General features: G+C 45.2%; 1 protein-coding gene across 1 annotated transcript in view; it reads left to right on the top strand.

Moving 5' to 3' along the window:
• The first annotated feature begins 423 nt into the window (after positions 1 to 423).
• LOC8041160 (cell division cycle 5-like protein) overlaps positions 424 to 20,085 on the top strand; it is a 40,408-nt gene continuing 20,746 nt past the window's right edge. Inside the window, exons 1-8 of the mRNA XM_029981029.4 lie at positions 424 to 717; positions 1,087 to 1,190; positions 2,664 to 2,825; positions 6,050 to 6,180; positions 8,189 to 8,517; positions 9,621 to 9,935; positions 16,492 to 16,663; positions 17,866 to 18,011. Of these exons, the coding sequence (XP_029836889.1) occupies positions 673 to 717; positions 1,087 to 1,190; positions 2,664 to 2,825; positions 6,050 to 6,180; positions 8,189 to 8,517; positions 9,621 to 9,935; positions 16,492 to 16,663; positions 17,866 to 18,011 (1,404 nt within the window). The 5' untranslated portion in view covers positions 424 to 672. The remainder of the gene's footprint in view (positions 718 to 1,086; positions 1,191 to 2,663; positions 2,826 to 6,049; positions 6,181 to 8,188; positions 8,518 to 9,620; positions 9,936 to 16,491; positions 16,664 to 17,865; positions 18,012 to 20,085) is intronic.

Raw genomic sequence — 20,085 nt, 5'->3', positions numbered from 1 at the left:
TTCTATAATCTTCTGGGAGGAGAACAGTGACGTCACGACTAATCTGGGATAATATGGGAGTCACTAAACGGGGCCTTGGTAAGGGGGGAGCTACTTCCCCTCTTCTCTGGTTGCCATCGGAGCGCTCTTTGAATGACATCACGTGCAAGCGGAGAACCGCAAAAGTTGACTGGTTGTTGGTTGCTTCACTTTGTGCCACGGAATTCGCAAAGACACTAGCGCCATTTGAAACTCTAGAGGACGTTATAATAACTTTACGGCTTGGACAACTAACATATGCCACACTTTGTAACTAATATTTATTTAGTCGAAGCAACGCAGTGCTAAACTGATTGTTGCAGCACCAACCAACGATGGCCTCAACCAGACTCGAGCATGCCTCGCTCACGATTTGTGGAGCAGGAGAGCCAGTTGAGCTCACGGTTGAGCGTATGAGCCGGTTGAGCTGCCACTCGAGCAGACGAATTCCTCTTTCGTTGGTCCCCGCACCACTCGCACGATTCCGGTTTGCCGATCGCTATGCGCATCACCGCTTGTTGGGTCGTCGATCGAGTGATCGTGATCGGTGAACTACGTTGTGGTGTGGTGTGTTTGAACGTCGCCAAATACTGGAATACATGTGATACCTACACCTTCTTTCCCCTGGGATACTGAGCCGGAACAACTCTCAAGATGCCTCGTATTATGATAAAAGGCGGTGTCTGGAGGAACACAGAGGTAACGCATTTTCCCAGCGATGGTCTCTCGACTTCGTTTATACGATTAGGGTTAAACAAAATGTTTTAATTCGATCGCTTTCTCAGTTATACGAGGGAAAAGTGTTATTTCAATTAGTGTAATGTGTTTTAGAAACGTCTCTGTACCGAAAATATTCAGCGTTATAAAAGTGGTGACGGTTTTGTGTGCGGCTAGAGCGGTTGACTTCTCAAACCAGAGTATTTTTGGACACATCGCAACAGCAGGAGGAGACCAACATTTGATCATTTCATTGCTTACTGCCATGGTTTGTTGCAGCATTACTGCAGAAATGATCAACCTTCTGTTATTACGAGTCAATGTATCACCGAATTCTCGTTGTAATTGCAGGATGAAATCCTCAAAGCGGCGGTGATGAAATATGGCAAAAATCAGTGGTCCAGAATCGCGTCACTGCTTCATAGGAAGTCGGCGAAGCAGTGCAAAGCAAGATGGTAAGCTCACCACAGAAATGAACGATGCGGCGATCATAACAGAACTCACACCTGTTACGATAAACCAACTGAAGTTTGTCTCGCATTTGGACCTCGCTGCTTTTACGGCATCTGTGTAGTATGGTGCTTCGCTAAGCTTGACTTTACAATCAGAATGCACAATTAATTTTTTTGTCACATACTTTCATGACATTATATAGCGCAACATTACAACCGCTTGTTTTTACTGCACCTTGTAAAAAAAAGGAACATGTACATTCCTTAATTTTTGTCAGTCAACTGATTGCATCTCTCTCTTGTAATCATTCCGGACTGTGAAAGCGCTCTCTCGACATTTGCACTTAGACAAGAAAACTCACGATGTTCAGCGCCATGCCAGACAGACATGGCCAGTCGAACAAGTGACATTTCCGTGATTACATCAATTGCCTTTGTAGAGCATACCAATGTACTGGAAAACTTGTTTTCCGAAGTTTTGAGTGGACTCCTGTCACACGGAAAGGCATTGTCACTGTCATTGTATGATGTTTGACAGATCAGCCACTCCGCGCACGCCACTCTTCGTGCAGTGCGTTCCACTTGTAACGCTTGTGATCGGGATTGCGAGCTGATTTGCCGATTGCACAAACACAATTTAATGGAAATTATATTAACTTTACCCGTGTGACAGAGGTATTAGTGGTGCACACAACAATGCTAAAGACAAGTCTGTACAAATCGAAATCCTGCGAAAGCTCGGAGTTTAGTTTCTGGTTCGGAATGCAACCTTAAATCAGAAGAGGCTTGAATCGTTTTTGCGGTGTATCTAGTATGTTCTGAGCTGGTGTGCCATTTATCAACGAACCTTTGTTTGTATGTAGGAAACAACTACTCAAGGATGTTGCAGTGTGGCTCACTGGTTAAACCAAGCGTGCCATTTTTCTCAACACAGTAATCTCACTTTTCGACATTGTTTTTATTTTTAAATAACCATTCTAAGGTGAATCACAAAAAGGACATACTTATCAAAATTGAGTCTTCTCAAGCTACTAAATAGTGACTAAATATTGTTCAAAGGTTAAAGAAAACCAGTCCAGGCTCGCACATCAGTCTAAGGCTTAATTTACCCTGACCTTGTTTTCTTGTACACCTTATATTTCCGCGAAATAGTGTTCTCCCTTGCCTTGGCAACCGTACAGGCTGCCATAATATTGTAAGATGCAATTAATTAATCTGACTCAGGCATATGCTGTATGGCAGTAATAGTTGGCATTAGCTAAATGACAAGCGCCGAAGTCCTTCAGTTGACATCTATGGTTGTTGTTTAAGACAGGCTTATTCTGCTTGCAAAAGAAATGTGGCACACACTCCTCTATTAATGTGCAACTGCATTTTCTGAAGCTTGTTTTGACATATAACTTGCCTGCTGGTACGTGCTTTTGTGCCCACCCGTGCGCTCGACGGGGCACCCGCTTGTGCGCGACCGCTGCGCAGGTACGAGTGGCTGGACCCGAGCATCAAGAAGACGGAGTGGGCGCGGGAGGAGGAGGAGAAGCTGCTGCACCTGGCCAAGCTGATGCCCACCCAGTGGAGGACCATTGCCCCCATCATCGGCCGCACCGCCGCCCAGTGCCTCGAGCACTACGAGTACCTCCTGTGAGTAACTGCTCATCTGCCGTTAAGACGGCCGGGCCCGCGCGACTTTCGTCTTCGAAGCAGAGATGACTGAGATTTGTATAGAAATTTGCTGGGCTCATTACTTCCTCCCTGGAATGCCTACTATATTTAGTAAGGAACTTCAACATCTTTGGTTGCTATTATGGTGCCTGGAATGTGCCTTCGACTGGCGTGTTTAGCGTCCTATACTCCATGTGTGTCGAAAGGTGTCGCGAAGTGGCAAGAAGTTATGTCACGGAAGCTGGCATATCATCCTGTCGGAAATCGCGATCCTGGCGGTTGGTCGTAGAAGTTCCGCCAAAAAAGACAAAGGAACGCGAGTGTCGCCGTCATCGCAGCCCCCAAGGGCCACTGAAACTCCCACAAACTGTCAGGCTGGAGAGCGGCCTACCACAAAACAGGCACCTGCTGTATCCACCTCTGCCGCTATACTGCCGCCAGGATCGCCACCGGCAACAAAACAGCACGAGCGTGACGTCATCGGGTGAAAATTGAGGGACTACGGATGAGGACGCGGTAGGCAGACCGAGTCGGAGACGTGTTCTAGGCGCCAAAGCTTCAATGAACTGCCGTCTTTATTATGGAACAGCTAAGGTACCCTCCCTGGCCATATGACCTGCAACACTTGGTTTGACCTTTATTATGCTTGCGGTCACAAGCACTATTAATTGCGTAGCGTTTCTAGGGCCCGCCCTTAGCGTTTTTATGTCCGAACCTGGGATGTAGCCTCGGCAGGGTGTGCAGCAAGGAGCCTGCAGTCGCTGATTCCGTGCTCAGTGTGCTGTTGGCAACTGTTTTTGAGTGGGGACTTTACCCAGTGTGCGCTCGGTGCAGTAAAGCGAACTACGATTATAAAGTTTCTTGCTTGCAACCTTAGTGTGCCGCTAAAGCAGTGGAAAAACAATGATGAGCTTGCGCAGCAAGGTGAAGAGGGCGGAGCAAAAGACACGGCTAAAAAACGAGAGCACAGGAGTGAAAGGAATCCATCGCCATTATAGACCGACACACGGAGCGGCTCTGTTTACCAACACGGCCGGGAGGCCGTGCATGCGCGGCCTTTTGGTGGTCAGGCTTTCCTTGTTTTCGCCGTGTGGCGTGCGCTCGTTGTTGACGTTGTAGGGACACTTCTAGCTTTATTTGTGCGTCGTATTTCGTGAGAACGTAAGTCGTATGTTATGCCCGATTATTTGATTTCGCTACCCGAGCCTGAACGGTAGCGGTATCGAGACAAACTGCGCGTGGACGGTGTTGCCTTCGACAATCCGTCCGCCGTAAACAAGGACTGCTGGACTTATGACATGAAGTTGCTGCCAAATACAACGATGGCTCACGTCGTCGTTTGTTTAGTTTTTTCGCCAAGCCAGTTCACGGCCGACACGGTGCAGGCGTTGAAGTCTCTTGAGGCGTACGATTACTTCGAGCCGGTTTCCTTGCTGCCAATCTGGAGGTGTATTTCTTAATTGATTAAATACACACAGCATCTTCAAGTCAAGGTATGATACTTTTCCTACCCTCATGACCACAAGGCATGACGGTAACACTTTGTCCGTTCTGCAGTCTTGGTGGGAACACGTTACAAGTAACGCCGTTGCCGGTAACGCATAACTTTTTTCAGTAACGTAGTAACCTACCCGTTACTTTTTGGGCACAGTAACGGGTAACATACTTATGTTACTCTTTCAAGTAACATAGTTACGTTAGTCGTTACTACTTCTTCCCAAGTCTTAAAGAAATTACACTTCAACTTTTTCCGTGTTTTTACGCGTCAAGCCATGTGAATTTCTGAGTTTTCTGCGTTTTTTCTCTAGAGTATTTAGGTGAAACCGTAAAAAGAGATAAAGTAATTATGTTCAGTTTCTGCATGAACAAAATGTTTCTTGATATATGAGCTTATGCATACGTATACAATCAGAATAGTGAAACGTGTTAAATCATAATTTAGAAAGTGATGCAGAAGTAACATGCGTTACTTTTTATCGGTAGCGGTAACGCGTTCCTTTTATTTTGAGGTAACGTAGGTCAATAACGCGTTCCTTTTATTTGCAAGTAGTGAGTAACGTATTTCGTGACTTTTTTTGGTAACGCCTGCAACACTGCCGTTTTCCCCTTCCGCTTGGTAGCACGGGCGTAGCGAGCCTCCGACGTGCGCTTGGCCGGTGCTTTGTGCGCGAACACCGGGGAACAAAATCTGGGTGGTCTCGATCAAATGACGGTTTCCCTGCACATACGCAAGCCTCGGGACAGAAATTGAGATGGAAGCCACATTTGGCCTCCAAGAAAGTGCTTGCCGATCAAACGGTCGTCCGCACGAGGCAACCATTATTTTCGATCCATGGATATTATCCACCTTCTGCGCCTTTCAGAGTCTGCCAGAAACTTGTGGAAACTCATTCCTCTACTTTTTCTGTAGCTTTTGGTGCAATTAACGGCAACACAGCTTTGCGGCATGCTGAAATGCTATGACGCCCATGCAAAACGTGCGCCCTTCTGCCCACACCACCCGGCTTCGGCGTGATCGCAGCGCCGCCGCAGCTCCGTAACGTCAAGCCCGCGTGTCGGTCTATACGTCGGTCGACCGGCCAGCTAGGCGCCAGTTCACAGATAATGTTTCCGGTGCGATGTGTAATATGTGTGTCTGACTGTTTTCAGGTGGATGTGAGCAAAGGTGTTCTAAATGCTGCACATTAAGAATGCTTTTGGGAGTTGCCAAAGAGACAGCCAATTTTTATTTCTTGATTTGTCATGAAGTTTAGAGATATAAACCTGAACTTTGTGTTTCAGCCCTAGACTGAATTAGAGCTTCGTTAAACACTAGAACATATGCCAAGGCAGCGTGGCAGGCTCCTCATGCTTGCATTGTCTGTGATATTACCTCTTCCACTTGCACAAGGTTTTTGCAGGGTACACGGCTTTGAGAATAAAAAAATGTGGTCTTGAAAAAAAGGAGAAACCTGCTTAGGCTATTAGCCATGTTATGCTTCTCAGACACCTCATATTGGTGTTTTACAAGCAAGGGGAGGGATAGGTGAAAGAGGAAGTGAAGCGAGAAAGATAAAGATTGAACATGCATTCCATGGAAACAAGCTACCATGACCTATTTTCCAGACTGTTTCTCGCATGATGACAGTTAGTCCAATTCATTGCTTGTTTTTTCTTGCTCCTTCCATTGTCAGCTTTTGAACGATGGTGTCCCAATTGTGCAGGGACCAAGCGCAAAAGAAGGAGGAAGATGGGGAGATTCTTGACGACCCTCGTAAACTGAAGCCTGGAGAGATTGATCCTAACCCAGAGACAAAGCCAGCGCGCCCTGATCCTAAAGACATGGACGAAGATGGTGAGAATCCTTAGGCATCCTTAGAGCCCTTTGAGTCGTACAGTGATATCGGTGATAAATATCTAAACCTTTAATATTTTGTATTAGCTTTGATCCAAATATATCTTTTCATTGATGCCAAACATGACCTCATTACTTGGGTCTTGGCTTTTGATGAGCACCTTTATTATTTGCTGATTTCAGGCTCTCTGGCTACATTACATCAACAGTTACATGTAAAGGCCCGTTCACACACTTGCGATTTCTTGAGACCGGGTGCCTTGGAACCTCTTAATGTCTCTTACACAAGAGGACACACTTGCGCCATCTATTGGGTAGCAGTGTAAACTTGGCAGTCTGGCATATTTTCTATTTCTCTCGTGCATTATCCTTTCTTTCTTGGCTCGAAAAACTTTCATCAACGTTATAAATGAGCCTTTCTTATAGGTTTTATGCACACTTGACCTCGGAAATCCCGCAAAACCTTCGCTCTTGTGATATGCAGTTCCAGGGTCATTGCATAGATGGTGCCAGAGTGCCAGTGTGTTCTCTTGTCCTAAGGAATTTTAAGAAGTTTCAACGGGTCTCGTCTCTCTCGGTCGTACTCGGTCGCAAGAGTGTGAACGGGCCTTAAAACTGGTTATTTTATGTTTTGTCCTCTGAGGACAGTTTTGCAGTGGACCTTTTCTTAATTATTAGTGACGTCTGATGGCCTGTTTGGAAACTATACATGCAGGAGTGTGTTGGAAACACACCACAGTGTCTGCTCTCATTGCTTTTATTGCCCCTCTGTCTTTCTTTGTTGTTTTCTTTAAATTTCCTTGTGCCTATTTTTTGTGGGGAATCCTAGCAGAATTTAGGTGCTTGTGAATTTGAGTTTTTCCTGCAAATGCTACCCTTCCTCCCCAGTCAACGTACTATGCTTCTTAGCATAGATGGCATCCATGGGCATGCCATTTGGGATCAGAGCTGTGGGTGACAAAAGATTAAAATATAATCGCCGAGTGCTTTTTCAAACTCTGTAGAGATTGGGCAGTTGTGCTCATGATCAAGCAGTTAAAAAAAAACAAATTTAGTGTAATTATTACATTTTTCTGAAACTTTCCACTTGTTTGAGTGTTGCAAGTTTCCTCTTCATTGTCATTGTGTCATATTTGCCTCATTTTGCCAGGACCTTTGTTGGCATAATTTAACACTGCTTGGAGACAATGTTCAGCCAACCAGGGTCAGCAAAAAGCACTTGATTTCACAAGAGCAGGAGCTCGACGGTAAATGGCAATGGGGAGCTGTCGAAAAAGACAAATGAACTGGCTAAGCCATGTCTGAAGATGTCGCTTGTACAGTGTGGTTTCCTATGAAAAGGTAGCAGAGAAGGCTCGTTGCAAAAAACGTGAGCATAGCCGAAGCTATTGGAGAGAGCTCCGGGCTTTCATTGTCTTTGCCAAAGTGTTCTTGGAGTGCAAACATTGTTTGGGGCAACATGCTTCTGCTTGCATCTTTGACTTTGCTCAAATACCTAAAGTGGAGCAAACTATATTTGTTGATGCTTTTGTTGAACCATGCAAAAGAAGCATGTTCCCTGCATAAGTTGCTCATGATTAAGGAATCACTAACAAGTAGGCGTAGACTTTTCAGTTTTGATCTATAAACATCCATCTGTATCAAAAATGTAAAATTGGTTAAAACCCCAAAACACAGATTTTTTAAACTTATTACTCCACCTAGGATTGTTTTTTTCAAAATCTCTTTGACTGAAATTCTTAATTTTTCGTGATTTTTTTTACCAGTTTTTTGCGTCCATCCGAAGCAGATCACTGCTATACATTGATATCTTAAAAATAAATAAACACCGAAAGGCATTCATCGATTTCCCTTATAAACAGACGTCGTAAAATCTACCGACTACTGATACGCAACCTTCCAAGAAGCATCGTTTTCATTCTTTCGCGGGCTAAATATTGGGACCTTCATTTCAATTAGCGGCGGTTGAAGGGCTAATTTGGGTTCTTTTCCCGACCCCTCTGGCCAGAGCTGGAGATGTTGTCGGAGGCCCGTGCCCGACTGGCCAACACGCAGGGCAAGAAGGCCAAGCGCAAGGCGCGGGAGAAGCAGCTGGAAGAGGCCCGGCGGCTGGCGGCCCTGCAGAAGCGGCGGGAGCTGCGCATGGCGGGCATCAGCCTGCCGCCCCGCCGTCGCAAGCGCCATGCCATCGACTACAACAAGGAGATCCCGTTCGAGAAGCGGCCCGCACCAGGGCTGCACGACACCTCCGATGAAGTGTACGACCCCACCGAGACAGACTTCCGCCGCCTGCGCCAGCAGCACCTCGAGGGCGAGCTGCGCTCGGAGAAGGAAGAGGTGAGAACGTGCGTCGTGCCGGGTTGGCCCGTCGTTCAATTACTCTAGCCTATTTTTTTTTAAACGGCAGGGAATGTCAGTTGACATCACCGAATCTTGGACATGGAAGGATAAGAAAGGCACGTAAAAAGAGAGACGACACACAGTTGTCTTCCTTACCCTTCCCCGTCTCAGGTTCAGCCATGTCGGATATACACCAGCTGGACTCACTCTTCTTTGACTGCTTGTCAATCACTTCCAACAACTAACATGAGCAAGTGACGTGCGCAAACAACAATAATCTTAACGAGCCCTCACTTGCTGTCGACTGGTCGGTGATAGGCTAAGAATGCGGTGAAAGCCCTGCCTCCAGCTCAAGCTTTCTACCATCGATATAACACTTCGGCGTCCTGTCAGCGTGTAAAGCCAAGGCGGGAATGAAGGCAACAAGGCCGTGCTAGAGGCAGAGCTTCTACTGCGTTCTTAACTTGTCCCTGACTCTAGAGTTGTCCCTCATGTGGGATGTTTCTAGCTTTTTTATTATCTCCGAAAAGTGTGCTGTAAACATTGCATCCTGGCCTATACGGTCGCATAGCTAAAAATTGCAATTCCAGGCGCACAGGTGCCGGCTCATTTGTTATGTGCTGCAGATTCGGGCCTTCAATTGGTGCATACTAAGAAGTTGGGGGGAGTATTTTTTTGGTTGATTTCAGTAAGGTGTTTTCAAACCTTTCGGTCTTGAAGTAGCCCTTGCCATTTCAAGAGGTGGGTGGAGAACCTCCCGTTCCAACGTTCATATGGCACGACAGTTCTTAAGGTTCCAGAGTTCGTTGACAATGCTACGTTCATTGAGGAGAAAGGTGGAAGCGTTTGACTCAAAGCGGAATATTAATATGTGGCCCAGGGTGCGCTTCACATTCTTCGCCCAGTCTAGGGTGTCTAAAGAAAAGGCTAAACTTATACCAGCTCACCTGCACCGTAACCGTTTTACAATGTTTGCTATTCCCCTTAATTATTATAATCTTTATTCAACCCCGAGGGCTGCAACACCGCAGAAAGGCCATGGGCCTCTACCCGAGTCCACGCCTGACACCGTACACCGTAACCCTCTCCTCCCCGCACAGCGCGAGCGCCGCAAGGACAAACAGAAGCTGAAGCAGCGCAAGGAGAACGACCTGCCCCCCGCCCTGCTATCGGGCAGCAGCGAGCCCGCGCGCAAGCGGAGCAAGCTTGTGCTGCCGGAGCCCCAGATCTCGGAGTCTGAGCTGGAGCAGGTGGTGAAGCTGGGCAAGGCAAGCGAGACCGCTCGGGAGGCCGCCGAGGAATCCGGCCACAAGGCCTCAGAGCCCCTGCTGGCAGACTACAGTCTGACCCCAGGGGGAGCGGGGCCCCTGAGGACCCCCAAGGGACCCTCCCTCAGCAGGGACACCATCCTCATGGTGAGGGAGGCAGTTTTCGGGTGTCCTCGATGCTCCCCACAGCTCAGCGCCCGACACTTCCGGAGAGTGATTTATTATGTTTGTACAAAGCACTAGAATGTCTGGTGTTAATACACCACCCAAGAATGTTTTTGCTGGGGAGTCGCATGTTTCCGGAGAAGTCTCCAACTGCGACATCAGATACTTCGAGAGTCGCCGTAGTCACTCGGGTTGTTTCACTCCCTGCTACTGTGCATTTGAGTTTTCTCTAAACTAACATGTTTTCGGTCTCTCGGTGCTCATGAAAATTATATTTGGTGGGAAAGTAATATTTTTCCTGTGGAATGATAAAACGGATTTTTAGTCACTGATATTTTTTCTTGATTATTAGGTCTATATATGTCTTGTTTCTGTCAGAATCTAGGCATGCATAGTAAGTTCTACCTTCTCAATGACTTCTACTGCCTCGGAACCTGTCTTATCTTTTTTTCAAACACAACTTCAAACCTTTACCTCTCTTGGTTTGCCTGAGCAGTTAAAAGAAATATATAAGGAGTTTAATTGAGTAGTCTTCAACAAAAAATTAAATTATAAAACAAGGCCACACTAGATTTTAACATCACCATTGTATAAGGAAGGAAGCATTTTAGTTCCTATCTGGTGCCGTAGAATTCAGAATGACAACAGCTCTGTGAGAATTATACAGTGAAACTCTTTTAACATAACCAGCTATTCCTGGAAAGACAGCGTGGGAAAATATAATTAATTTAACTCCCTAACTTTTCTTCCTAGATCTAGATACTGTCGCCATCAGAGTAAACTACTCCAGAACTGTAGAAACTTTTTCAAAATTGAAGCCCTCAAGAGATAATTACCTACCTACATATATATTCAGGCTGCTAGAATTTTTTTCTGGTAAGGAAGCACCAGTACAAAGTTTGTAACTACGCATACCTGCATGGCAATCTCTTTTAATATGTGCTGGGATTAAAAAGTAATGCTTTAAGGGGGCACACCCACTAGGGGGGTCAACTTTTGAACCCTTGTCTTAAAATTAATGAAATTTACAGGGTAGGCTGGTGGTCATGCTAGAGGGTGTATAACAAAATTTCAGGTTTGTCGGTTAAATGAGAAGGAAATAAGAGTAGCTTCTATCAGCAACACGCCTACGTTGTTTAGTTAATCTATCGTTAGAAAACTATTGCGATATTAAAGATTTTTATTTGCTAGATACGTAGGAGAATGCCTAGAGGGTGCGGCTATGGAATATTTTTTCTAAAAAGTAATTCACTTCTATAAATTTTCTCTTCTGCAAAATTGGTCAACTTTTTGGTCTTCTGTGTCTTCGACAACATGTCGAAATTTTTTACAAAAGACATCCATAAAGTGACAAAAAAGTTCCATAGCCGCACTCCTTATTAAATTTCAGTCAGGAAAAGGGAAGAATGAGCTTTCCCTGTTTTGCCATTATCAAACGATAGATTGAGTAAAATGGAATTTATACCAAAAACTGGAACGGAGAAAAATGTGTTCAAAGTGCTCCAAACCCTACTTTTTCTATAGCTTTGGTGGACAGAAAATAATTTATAAAAAATTAAATATACAGTGAAAATTAATGAAACTTTTTGGGAACACTCCCTAGATGTTGGTGGATGTAAAGATGTCATTTTTCAAAATCAACTTTTTTTGCAGAATTTTTTTATTTCTGGGCAGTGTCTCCCCTAAAGGACACATGCAAAGGAAAAAAACATTTTTTTTTTAAACAGCTTAGATGGAAAAAGTATGTCATAAAATGATTTTACGACAAAGCAAAAAATTTTTTTAGAGCTATATTTACAGCGCTACACGAATTTGTAGTTGGCGCCCGTGGGTGCTGCAAAAAAGTGGCCCTTATTTATCACGTGACTGGCCCTTATTTATCACGTGGTGCTTGCGCTCTTTCGGAAGCTTCCTATGGCATCTAAAAGTAACTTATTCATCTTTGTTTGAAGTATAACAAAAAACTAAGATTAATAAGTAACTTTTAGAGCCCAAAGGAAACTCCTGAAAAACTGCAAGCAGACATGATAGATCTGTGCGCCAGTCAGACGGCGGCGTTGGCGCCCCGAACGAAGCAAACGAACTTGTGCGGCAACGGCGGCGTGGAGAAACGCGTTGAAGCGGCGTCGCACAACGCTCGGCGTGCAGCGGCCGCGTGACTTTGCGGCCGCGCGACGCAGCGCGGCGGCGCGCGGGCCTACCACATGACCAGCGGCAGCTCCCACGGGCCCCAACTACAAATTCGTTTCGCGCCGTAAATATAGCTCTAAATTTTTTTTTCTTCGTTGTAAATTTGTTTTATAATATTCTTTTTCCATCTAGCCTGTTTAAAAAAAAAGTTTTTTTCCTTTGCATGTGTCCTTTAAGGGGAAACACTGGTCTTGAAACTTTCTTATTTTTTGGCCAAGCCTAATGAATCAGCACAGGCTTGTTCAGAATTTTGTGCTGATATCAAATATTTGTTATATTTTCTTAAATTGATATTTTAGTTCTCAAACTACTTATAATTCACAAGCCTTCATTTTCAAAAACAATGTTAGAAAACCATATTTATAAAAGAAGGAGCAGTGTGGTGAGTTGGGCCAGTTGGTGTTGATACAACATGATGATAAACAGCACACAAAGGACAGGACAACAGGAGAGAAACACACAGAACACAGAAGTGCTGACAATATCAGTTGTGAGTCAGCGCTTACATGTTCTATGGTGCACTGTTTTTCACAGCTGAGCTGGGCCAGTTTCCCCAGGATCGTATCCGGTACCAAACAAATGTCGACACAACACTCTGGTTGCTGCCGTCGCTCATAGATGGCAGCAAACTTTCCAGCCTCGGGAACCAGACAACTGGTTGCCGCCGTCGCTCATAAATGGCGGCAACATTTCTTCGGAGGAAGAAGAGCGGGAACGGAACGAGCGGCGATGTGCGCAGCAGCGCGAATGGTTCCGCAATCGCCGCGAGGCCGCTATTGCCTAAAGTTCCACTGCGTCGAGCGCTTCAGATTCCCTTGCGAAAGAAGAGCAGACTGCTCGCCTGCAAAGCCACCGCCGAGAATAGAAGCTACAGCTCCGCTGCTTTTCCTTCTTCACCAGAGTGGAAGGCTGAAAGTTTTTATCATGTTGGAAGCACTTTCTAGATCAAATCATTATAAGTGACTTTACAACACATTGAAGTTGAGTGCTTTATCTGTGGCTACCAAGCAATAAAACAATAGTTCACTTAAAAATTTTCCTATACCTATATTGACCAATTTTTTCAATACTAAATGCTTTTTACATTGAGCTACAGATTGCTAAAAAGTTATTCAGTAAACTCTCACTTGAGCCAATATCGGTTTAACAAATATTTCAGAATAATGAACTTTAAAAAATCCCTGGTGATTTTCCTATGCATTTTATGTAAAAATGTTTCAGTTAAACGAAAAAAGAATTTCGAATTAGCAAATATTTCAGCTCAACGAACTGGATCGGTTGACCCAGGATTAATTTTGCAATCAGTTCAACAAAGTTTTGTGCTCTACAGTGCTGGCGTAGCCAATACCCGCCGCCCCGCCGCCGCCACCTCTGCAGCGGTGGTGTATCAGTGCTGACATTTACAGCGCCGCCAAGGCAAACCGGCGGTGCAGTAGATGAAAACAAACCATCTGATGTGTCTTTTTTTCTTGTCATCGGTTCCGTTTGGCCATCTTAGTTTTGGGTAACAACGGCAGGACGGCAGTTTTTGTGCTTACTTTCGTAATGAGCATGACGAAACAAAAGCGGTTGTCTCTATTTGACAAGCTCATAATCCTTGAGTGTCTGGACAACGGTTAAAGGCAAGTGGATGTTGCGAAGGACCATGGGATTCCACCGTCGACGTTGTGAACGATAGTGAAACAGAAGTTGAAGTTTGAAGGAGAAACTGCGTTCAATCCCAACAGGAAACAACTGTGCACAGGTTATTTTAAGCCAGTGGACAACTCCATTGCTGAATGGCTTCATCACAGCAACAAGCTGTGCCAGAGGAAGTGCAAAAAACATAGACTCTCTGCACAGCTTTGTCACTTCACGCACTTTAAAGGAGACATGCAAAGGAAAAAAACATTTTTTTAAACAGCTTAGATGGAAAAAGGATGTCATAAAACAATTTTACAGCGAAAAAAAAAAAAATTTTTAGAGCTATATTTACGGCACTATATGAATTTGTAGTTGGTGCCCGCGGGAGCCGCCACTGGTCATGTGGTAGGCCCGCGCGCAGCCGCCACAAAGTCACGCTGCCGCCGCACGCTGAGCGTTGTGCAAACGCCGCTTCAACGTGTTTCTCCACGCCGCTGTCGCCGCCGCCGCACAAGTTTGTCTGCTTCGGGGCGCCGCCGCCGTCGTCTGACCGGCGCACAGGTTTATCACGTCTTCTTGCGCTTTTTCAGGAGTTTTCTTTGGGCTCTAAAAGTTATCTATTAATCTTAGTTTTTTGTTATACTTCAGACAAAGATGGATAAGTTACTTTTAGATGCGATACGAAGCTTCCGAAAGAGCGCAAGCACCACTTGATAAATAAGGGCCAGTCATGCGATAAATAAAAGCCACTTTTCCGCGGCGGCGGCAGGTGCCAACTATAAATTCGTATAAGGAGTATTCACTGGGCGCCATATTTGTGGGTGATGTCTAGAGCGCATGCTCTGAACGGGCCCACATTAATAGGCTGCTACGACCGGCAATCTTGAGGGTGTGGAATGCACGTTACAAAAGAACTAGAAGCTAGCCATCAGCACGCGCTCAGCAGTCGTGCACACAGCTATGGCCGCCAGCGAAATTTTCCTATAGCGCCGTAAATATAGCTCTAAAAATTTGTTTTCTTCGTTGTATTATTGTTTTATGACATCCTTTTTCCATCTAATCTGTTTAAAAAAAAGTGTTTTTTTTCTTTGCACGTGTCCTTTAAGAGCGCTGGTGCAAATGAAAATTACAGATTTTTTTTAAAAATGAGAAAGCCAGCGACATAACTTTTATGCACTTTGTATATATCGATGTATGTGACTCCTTAAATTGCATTTCACACTTTTGACTAAACGTATGCTGTGCCCTATGCTGTTCCATATTCTAGTGAATATATTCAGTTTAATGAACTTTCAGTTAAGTGAACAATTTCCTTGGGTTCTTTGAAGTTTGCTCAAGTGAGGGTTTACTGTACTCCTGTTTGCCCCAGATGCTGAGATACCCCTCTTTAAAATTTGTAAGAAGTCAAAAATTTTTGTTTTGAGAAAGTGTTGTTTTAGCATCAGCTTCAGTGAAATTTCAGCTCACACAGATATTATAAAGTGATTTTATAACTCAAATATTAATCTTAAAATTAAGAAACTTGGCAGATCAAAAGAAAAATAACTGTAGATTTCAAAACGCCATTAGAAAAAAAAAAAGGTTTTAAGGGATTCTTTTACTGCGAGGACCCATGTTTCTCCTTAAAGGGCAACTCCGCTTCATTTTCGATGCTGAAAAAACAACGCAGTTCTCTTTAGTATCACCTAGAAAGACTACACGTCAAGTTTTATGACGTAATTAAGCTTAAAAGTTTGTTAAACTGGTAAACAAAGTTTAAGATGCCTCAAGTCTCCGAAATCTGCTAATTCTAGCGGCCGATATGTGGCGCAGAGAACAACGCAGTCAATACCGCGTTTTGGCGCAGCCAACACTGCGCCGCACGTCATAGTCTGGGACCGCTTTTTTTCTTGTTTTTTACTTTATTGAGGTGCAGCCTACAGGCGGCGCCAGCAGCATGCATACCGATGTCCACGTGATCCAAAACGCGCATGCGCTAATGAGCGTCTGAGCGAGCGCTCCGCGCTCGTCGTCGGGAAGACCGAACTTGCTGCGTCTCGTAGCAACGTTTTGTGCTGCGATGCCTGGCATATTCCGAGTGGTTTACTTAACTTCAACTACTAATGGTTCCAAAACATAACTTTAAAACAACTTGCTTTTTTCTGCGTCAAAACACTCTGCGGCCACGGTAGTGCACACGTCGTTGGATAGCAGAGACCGTGGAGCAGACGACACGGCGCGACGACGCTTGCTCCGCCGATCCGTTCGTCCGCGCGGTCGGCAAGGTCGTGCGGTGACGTTCGTACCACGTGGGTTGTCCCAGACTAAGACGACGCGGGACCAATGTTGCCAGGCGCGGGCGCAGTTTCGGTTTCGGTTCGCGATCAGGAGTAAAGAAGGATTACGAGGATTATATTTCCTTTTTTGAGAAACAAACGACGTCGAGCCGTTTTATTAGTATACCTTAATGTATAATCACCGAAAACCCCGAAATTCCTGGAATTGAGCGGAGTTGTCCTTTAACAACCCTTTTTGTTAGTCTGCAAGCGGCTTCATATACAGGTATACAGAAGCTGCAAAATCTGACGTTATGAAGCCACAAACCAGGAAGTGAAGGAGGCATTGCTGCGGAACACAAACTCCCCGTAGCCTTCAAAAACTACAGGGGGATTGGCTTAAAGTATACACTGTGCTATCTGTGGTGCGTGTCGGACTCTTGAACTTGGGTTTGCTCGGGGCGATGCAGGAGGCCCAGAACATCATGGCCCTGACCAATGTGGACACTCCGCTCAAGGGCGGCCTCAACACTCCACTTCATGAGACAGAAATCGGTGTCGCCACACCCAAGAAGGCCGGCACCATGACCCCCAACAACCTCATCGTTACCCCATTCCGGACACCAGGTGGCACTTTGGAGGGTGAGAAGCTGCTCTATGAAATTGCTGCCTTGTTTAGGGCTCTTCAAGATAATGCTTTGCAATTTTTGTGCATGCTTAAAGCCAAGCTTCGCCCTATACAGTCTAAGCTCGTTATAACAGACCTTGATTTTGACCAAGATTTCGGTCTGTCGTAAAAGGAGTATGTTGTATGCAGGTATGAAGTTGAGTCAATGGTGCATAGATGAAAAGGAACCAAACTTCACAAATCGGTATGTTATATCCAAATGTCTCTTGTAACCAGGTCTGTTATAATGAGCTTAGACTGTATACCACAGTTCAAAGGACCGATCTTACCTGGGCTTTGAACTTCGAATGTTGGGGTGCACTATTTTAAACAAGAAGTAAGATATAGCACAGTAATTTAGACATGCCTAATCTGGCTTGCACTCGTGAAACTTTAGACAGTAGTATGACAGTAGAGTGTTGTCAATCTAGAGCCAGTTATTATCAGTACAGTCGAATCTTGTTAGTTCAAACTTGCGGATAATTCAAACTAACATGCAGGTCCCATCCTATGCATCTCTATGGGAGGAAACTCCCGTTAATTAAACTTTGCTTTATTCAAACACAGTTTCGGTCCCTCTCGGGATTGAATTAACAAAATTCGACTGTAAACTCTTACTACTCCTTACAGAAACTTCTGTTTACTATTCAAAACAGGCAGATTAATTAACCATACTGATCAAATGGGAATAAAGGTTAGAAAGCCGTAAAAAAACTAAATTTGGTTGAGCAACGAGTATAGGTAGTAGCCTTGACTTGCGGACATTTTACTCCTAAAAAAAGTTTCCCATAGTTGTAGTGGTGTGAAAAGAAATCAATATGTTAGTATGATGTTGGTTAAATCTCTTCAAGGGTATTGTCCCATTGTTGAGGTAGGTGTTTGGAGGTCTCGTGGTAAAGTGTAGGCCCCACACTCTACGTTGCATCATTGCCCTCACTCTGAACTAGACAAGATTAGGGTTTATTACTGATCTATTGACTATGCGATACTTCATCGCCAGAAATCTCCCCATGGCATCAACGAGTATGTTCATATGTTCTGTGCTGCTCTGCTGTTTTCTCACAGTGCACATGACAAATGACGAGAACTGCTCTCTACAACTGCATGTCACAGAGCCCCGACTTTACTTTTGGCATTGGCTGTAGTGCACATTGTAGCCATCATCGTGCCGTTGCAGGCACGACTCCGAGAGGAGGCCGCACTCCCGGAAGCATCCCTGGGAGCACCCCGCTGTCCAGTGCCACTCCTTTGAGGGACAAACTCAACATTAACCCCGAGGACCACCTGGATTTCGACACCAACCAGTCGGCCAAGCAGTTCCAGGTGGGCCCTCGATCATACTCGTCGTAAATGCCCTTCCGTGTTTCAAGGCAGAGAGTCAGTGCCAAACACCTGTACTGGTCAAGTTTGTGCCTCGAAGCAAGCTGTAAGAATGCTCAATTTTGTGGCATGATCAGAAACTGGATGTTGTGATAAAGTACAGTGGGGGGAGTTTGACCGGGAATATTTGTAAGAGGTTCAGTAGGACTGGAAATGTACCTTACAATCAGTGGGAATCAAAAAGGTCTATACTCGTTTCTGCCTCAAGAAAAAAGGATGTTTTCCGCATTGTTCATACGCCGGGCAAATACTTGCGCAACAGCACCGATAGTGCGCTGTTAGAAGCGACGCCGGGTATACCTGCCCCAAATCTCCATGCACGACGGCAAGAACAGAAAACCGCTAACTAAGTGCAGTTGGTATATGACACCACCACAAGGGACTGTAGCACCCACAGAACCTGCCTTGTAAACATTTGTATATGCTGTACGATTCTTGCCATTTTTTAACATAAGCAATCCAATTTTTTATTTGTGTTCCATGCGGAGACTAGAATATTGGCTGGGTTAAAGGGATACTGAACCGAAATTTCAAACTCGCAAAATAAGGCCGAGTGGATAGGCGGGAAGCTGCAAAACAAAAAATATCACTCATACGGCGATATATCTAACGGATCGTCGTATTTTTTGGAAAAGAAGTGCGCGATTGAACCCGGCCGACGAGGCCGACGCGACAGAGCACGTCACGATTCCCATTCTCTCTCCTCCTCGCTACGTACCGTCAAGCTGGTGAACCAAAGCGAGGAGGAGAGAAGCGAGGCCGCTTCTCCTCACTCTCAAATTCTCCCGGAGGACAGTTACGTCAAAGAACTCGCTTGATCGCGCCCTTCTTTTTCAAAAGTACGGCCATCCGTTTGAGATATCGATGTACGAGTGATGTTTTAGAGTTCGTAGCGTCCTGTTGAACACTTCTACAGCCTTACTTTGCGAAATCCAAATTTCGGTTCAGTATCCCTTTAAAGGGGCCCTGCAACACCTTTTTGACTGATTTTTAATTTGCACCGATCCTGAGCGCACTGAACGTAGAAACTTAATGAAACTTTTCTTTTCTCAAATTTCGCTTTAGTTTAAAAGTTATAGGCAAATTAGAATTACAAAAACAAGCAAAAAATAACCTCCTTCATGACGTAGTAGGTCCTGGCTTGAGCGGCCGTGAACTAGAGGAGGGATAGTGAGCTCATCGAGCGCTCACGGCTTCCGCACTCCGTGTCGACGGCTCGAGAGGGCGCCACGAAAGCACGTGTTGGATAGGCTGTATGAAGCGGGCGGTCAGGGCGGCTCGCATTGCATTTGCTGCACGATTAAAGACTAATTCGGCATAACACTTCATTGGCCACAAACGACAGCAAACACGGGGTAAATATCAGTTCAGAACGGGAGCCACTTCGCGCTGCCATACCGCCAAATGGCAAAATCGCCAGCAAAGCCGGCGCCGAAGGCCTTCGGAACGCTCGGAACCGGTCGGATCCTCGACCGCAGCGCCGCCGCGTACATCCGGGTTCTTTCTACGCACGCCGTTCGTCAGCGCCTCATCGCACTAGCCCTTTCTAATATGCGCTGTTTTTTCCGCCGCTTGGTGGTGGGTATGTCGACGCGTCATTTCTTGTTTCCGTACTTTATAAACTGCATTTATTTCTTTTCTGATCTCATATACCGAACAAAAACTACTTTCATACATAATTAAAACGGTTCGCGACATTTATATTCTGTATCTCGACTAAAAAAAAAAGATTTTAGCGGTTCTGACCAGTAGTAAGCCCAGGACCGAAGACGTCGGATATCGCGCGCTTTCGCCTACGCGGGTCGCCCTCGTAGGTGGAGGAGGTTTCCGCGTCGTCCGGTTAAAATATGACGCACTGATATTTAGTTACTCTCTCCGTGCCCGCTGGCTTGCCCTAACCCCAAGAGACCTGGAAACCACAAAAAAGGTAGATGCCTAAATATGATTGCAGGGCCCCTTTAAAAGCAGGGAGTTGAACCAGTCATTATTACGGGTCAGTTCGGGTTGCTTTCGTTTT

Source organism: Ixodes scapularis, unplaced genomic scaffold (assembly GCF_016920785.2).
Source record: "Ixodes scapularis isolate PalLabHiFi unplaced genomic scaffold, ASM1692078v2 PGA_scaffold2__306_contigs__length_199485367, whole genome shotgun sequence".
NCBI lineage: Eukaryota > Metazoa > Arthropoda > Arachnida > Ixodida > Ixodidae > Ixodes > Ixodes scapularis.
The sequence above is the reverse complement of the archived record's forward strand: the minus strand, read 5'-3'. Positions and strand labels throughout refer to the sequence as shown.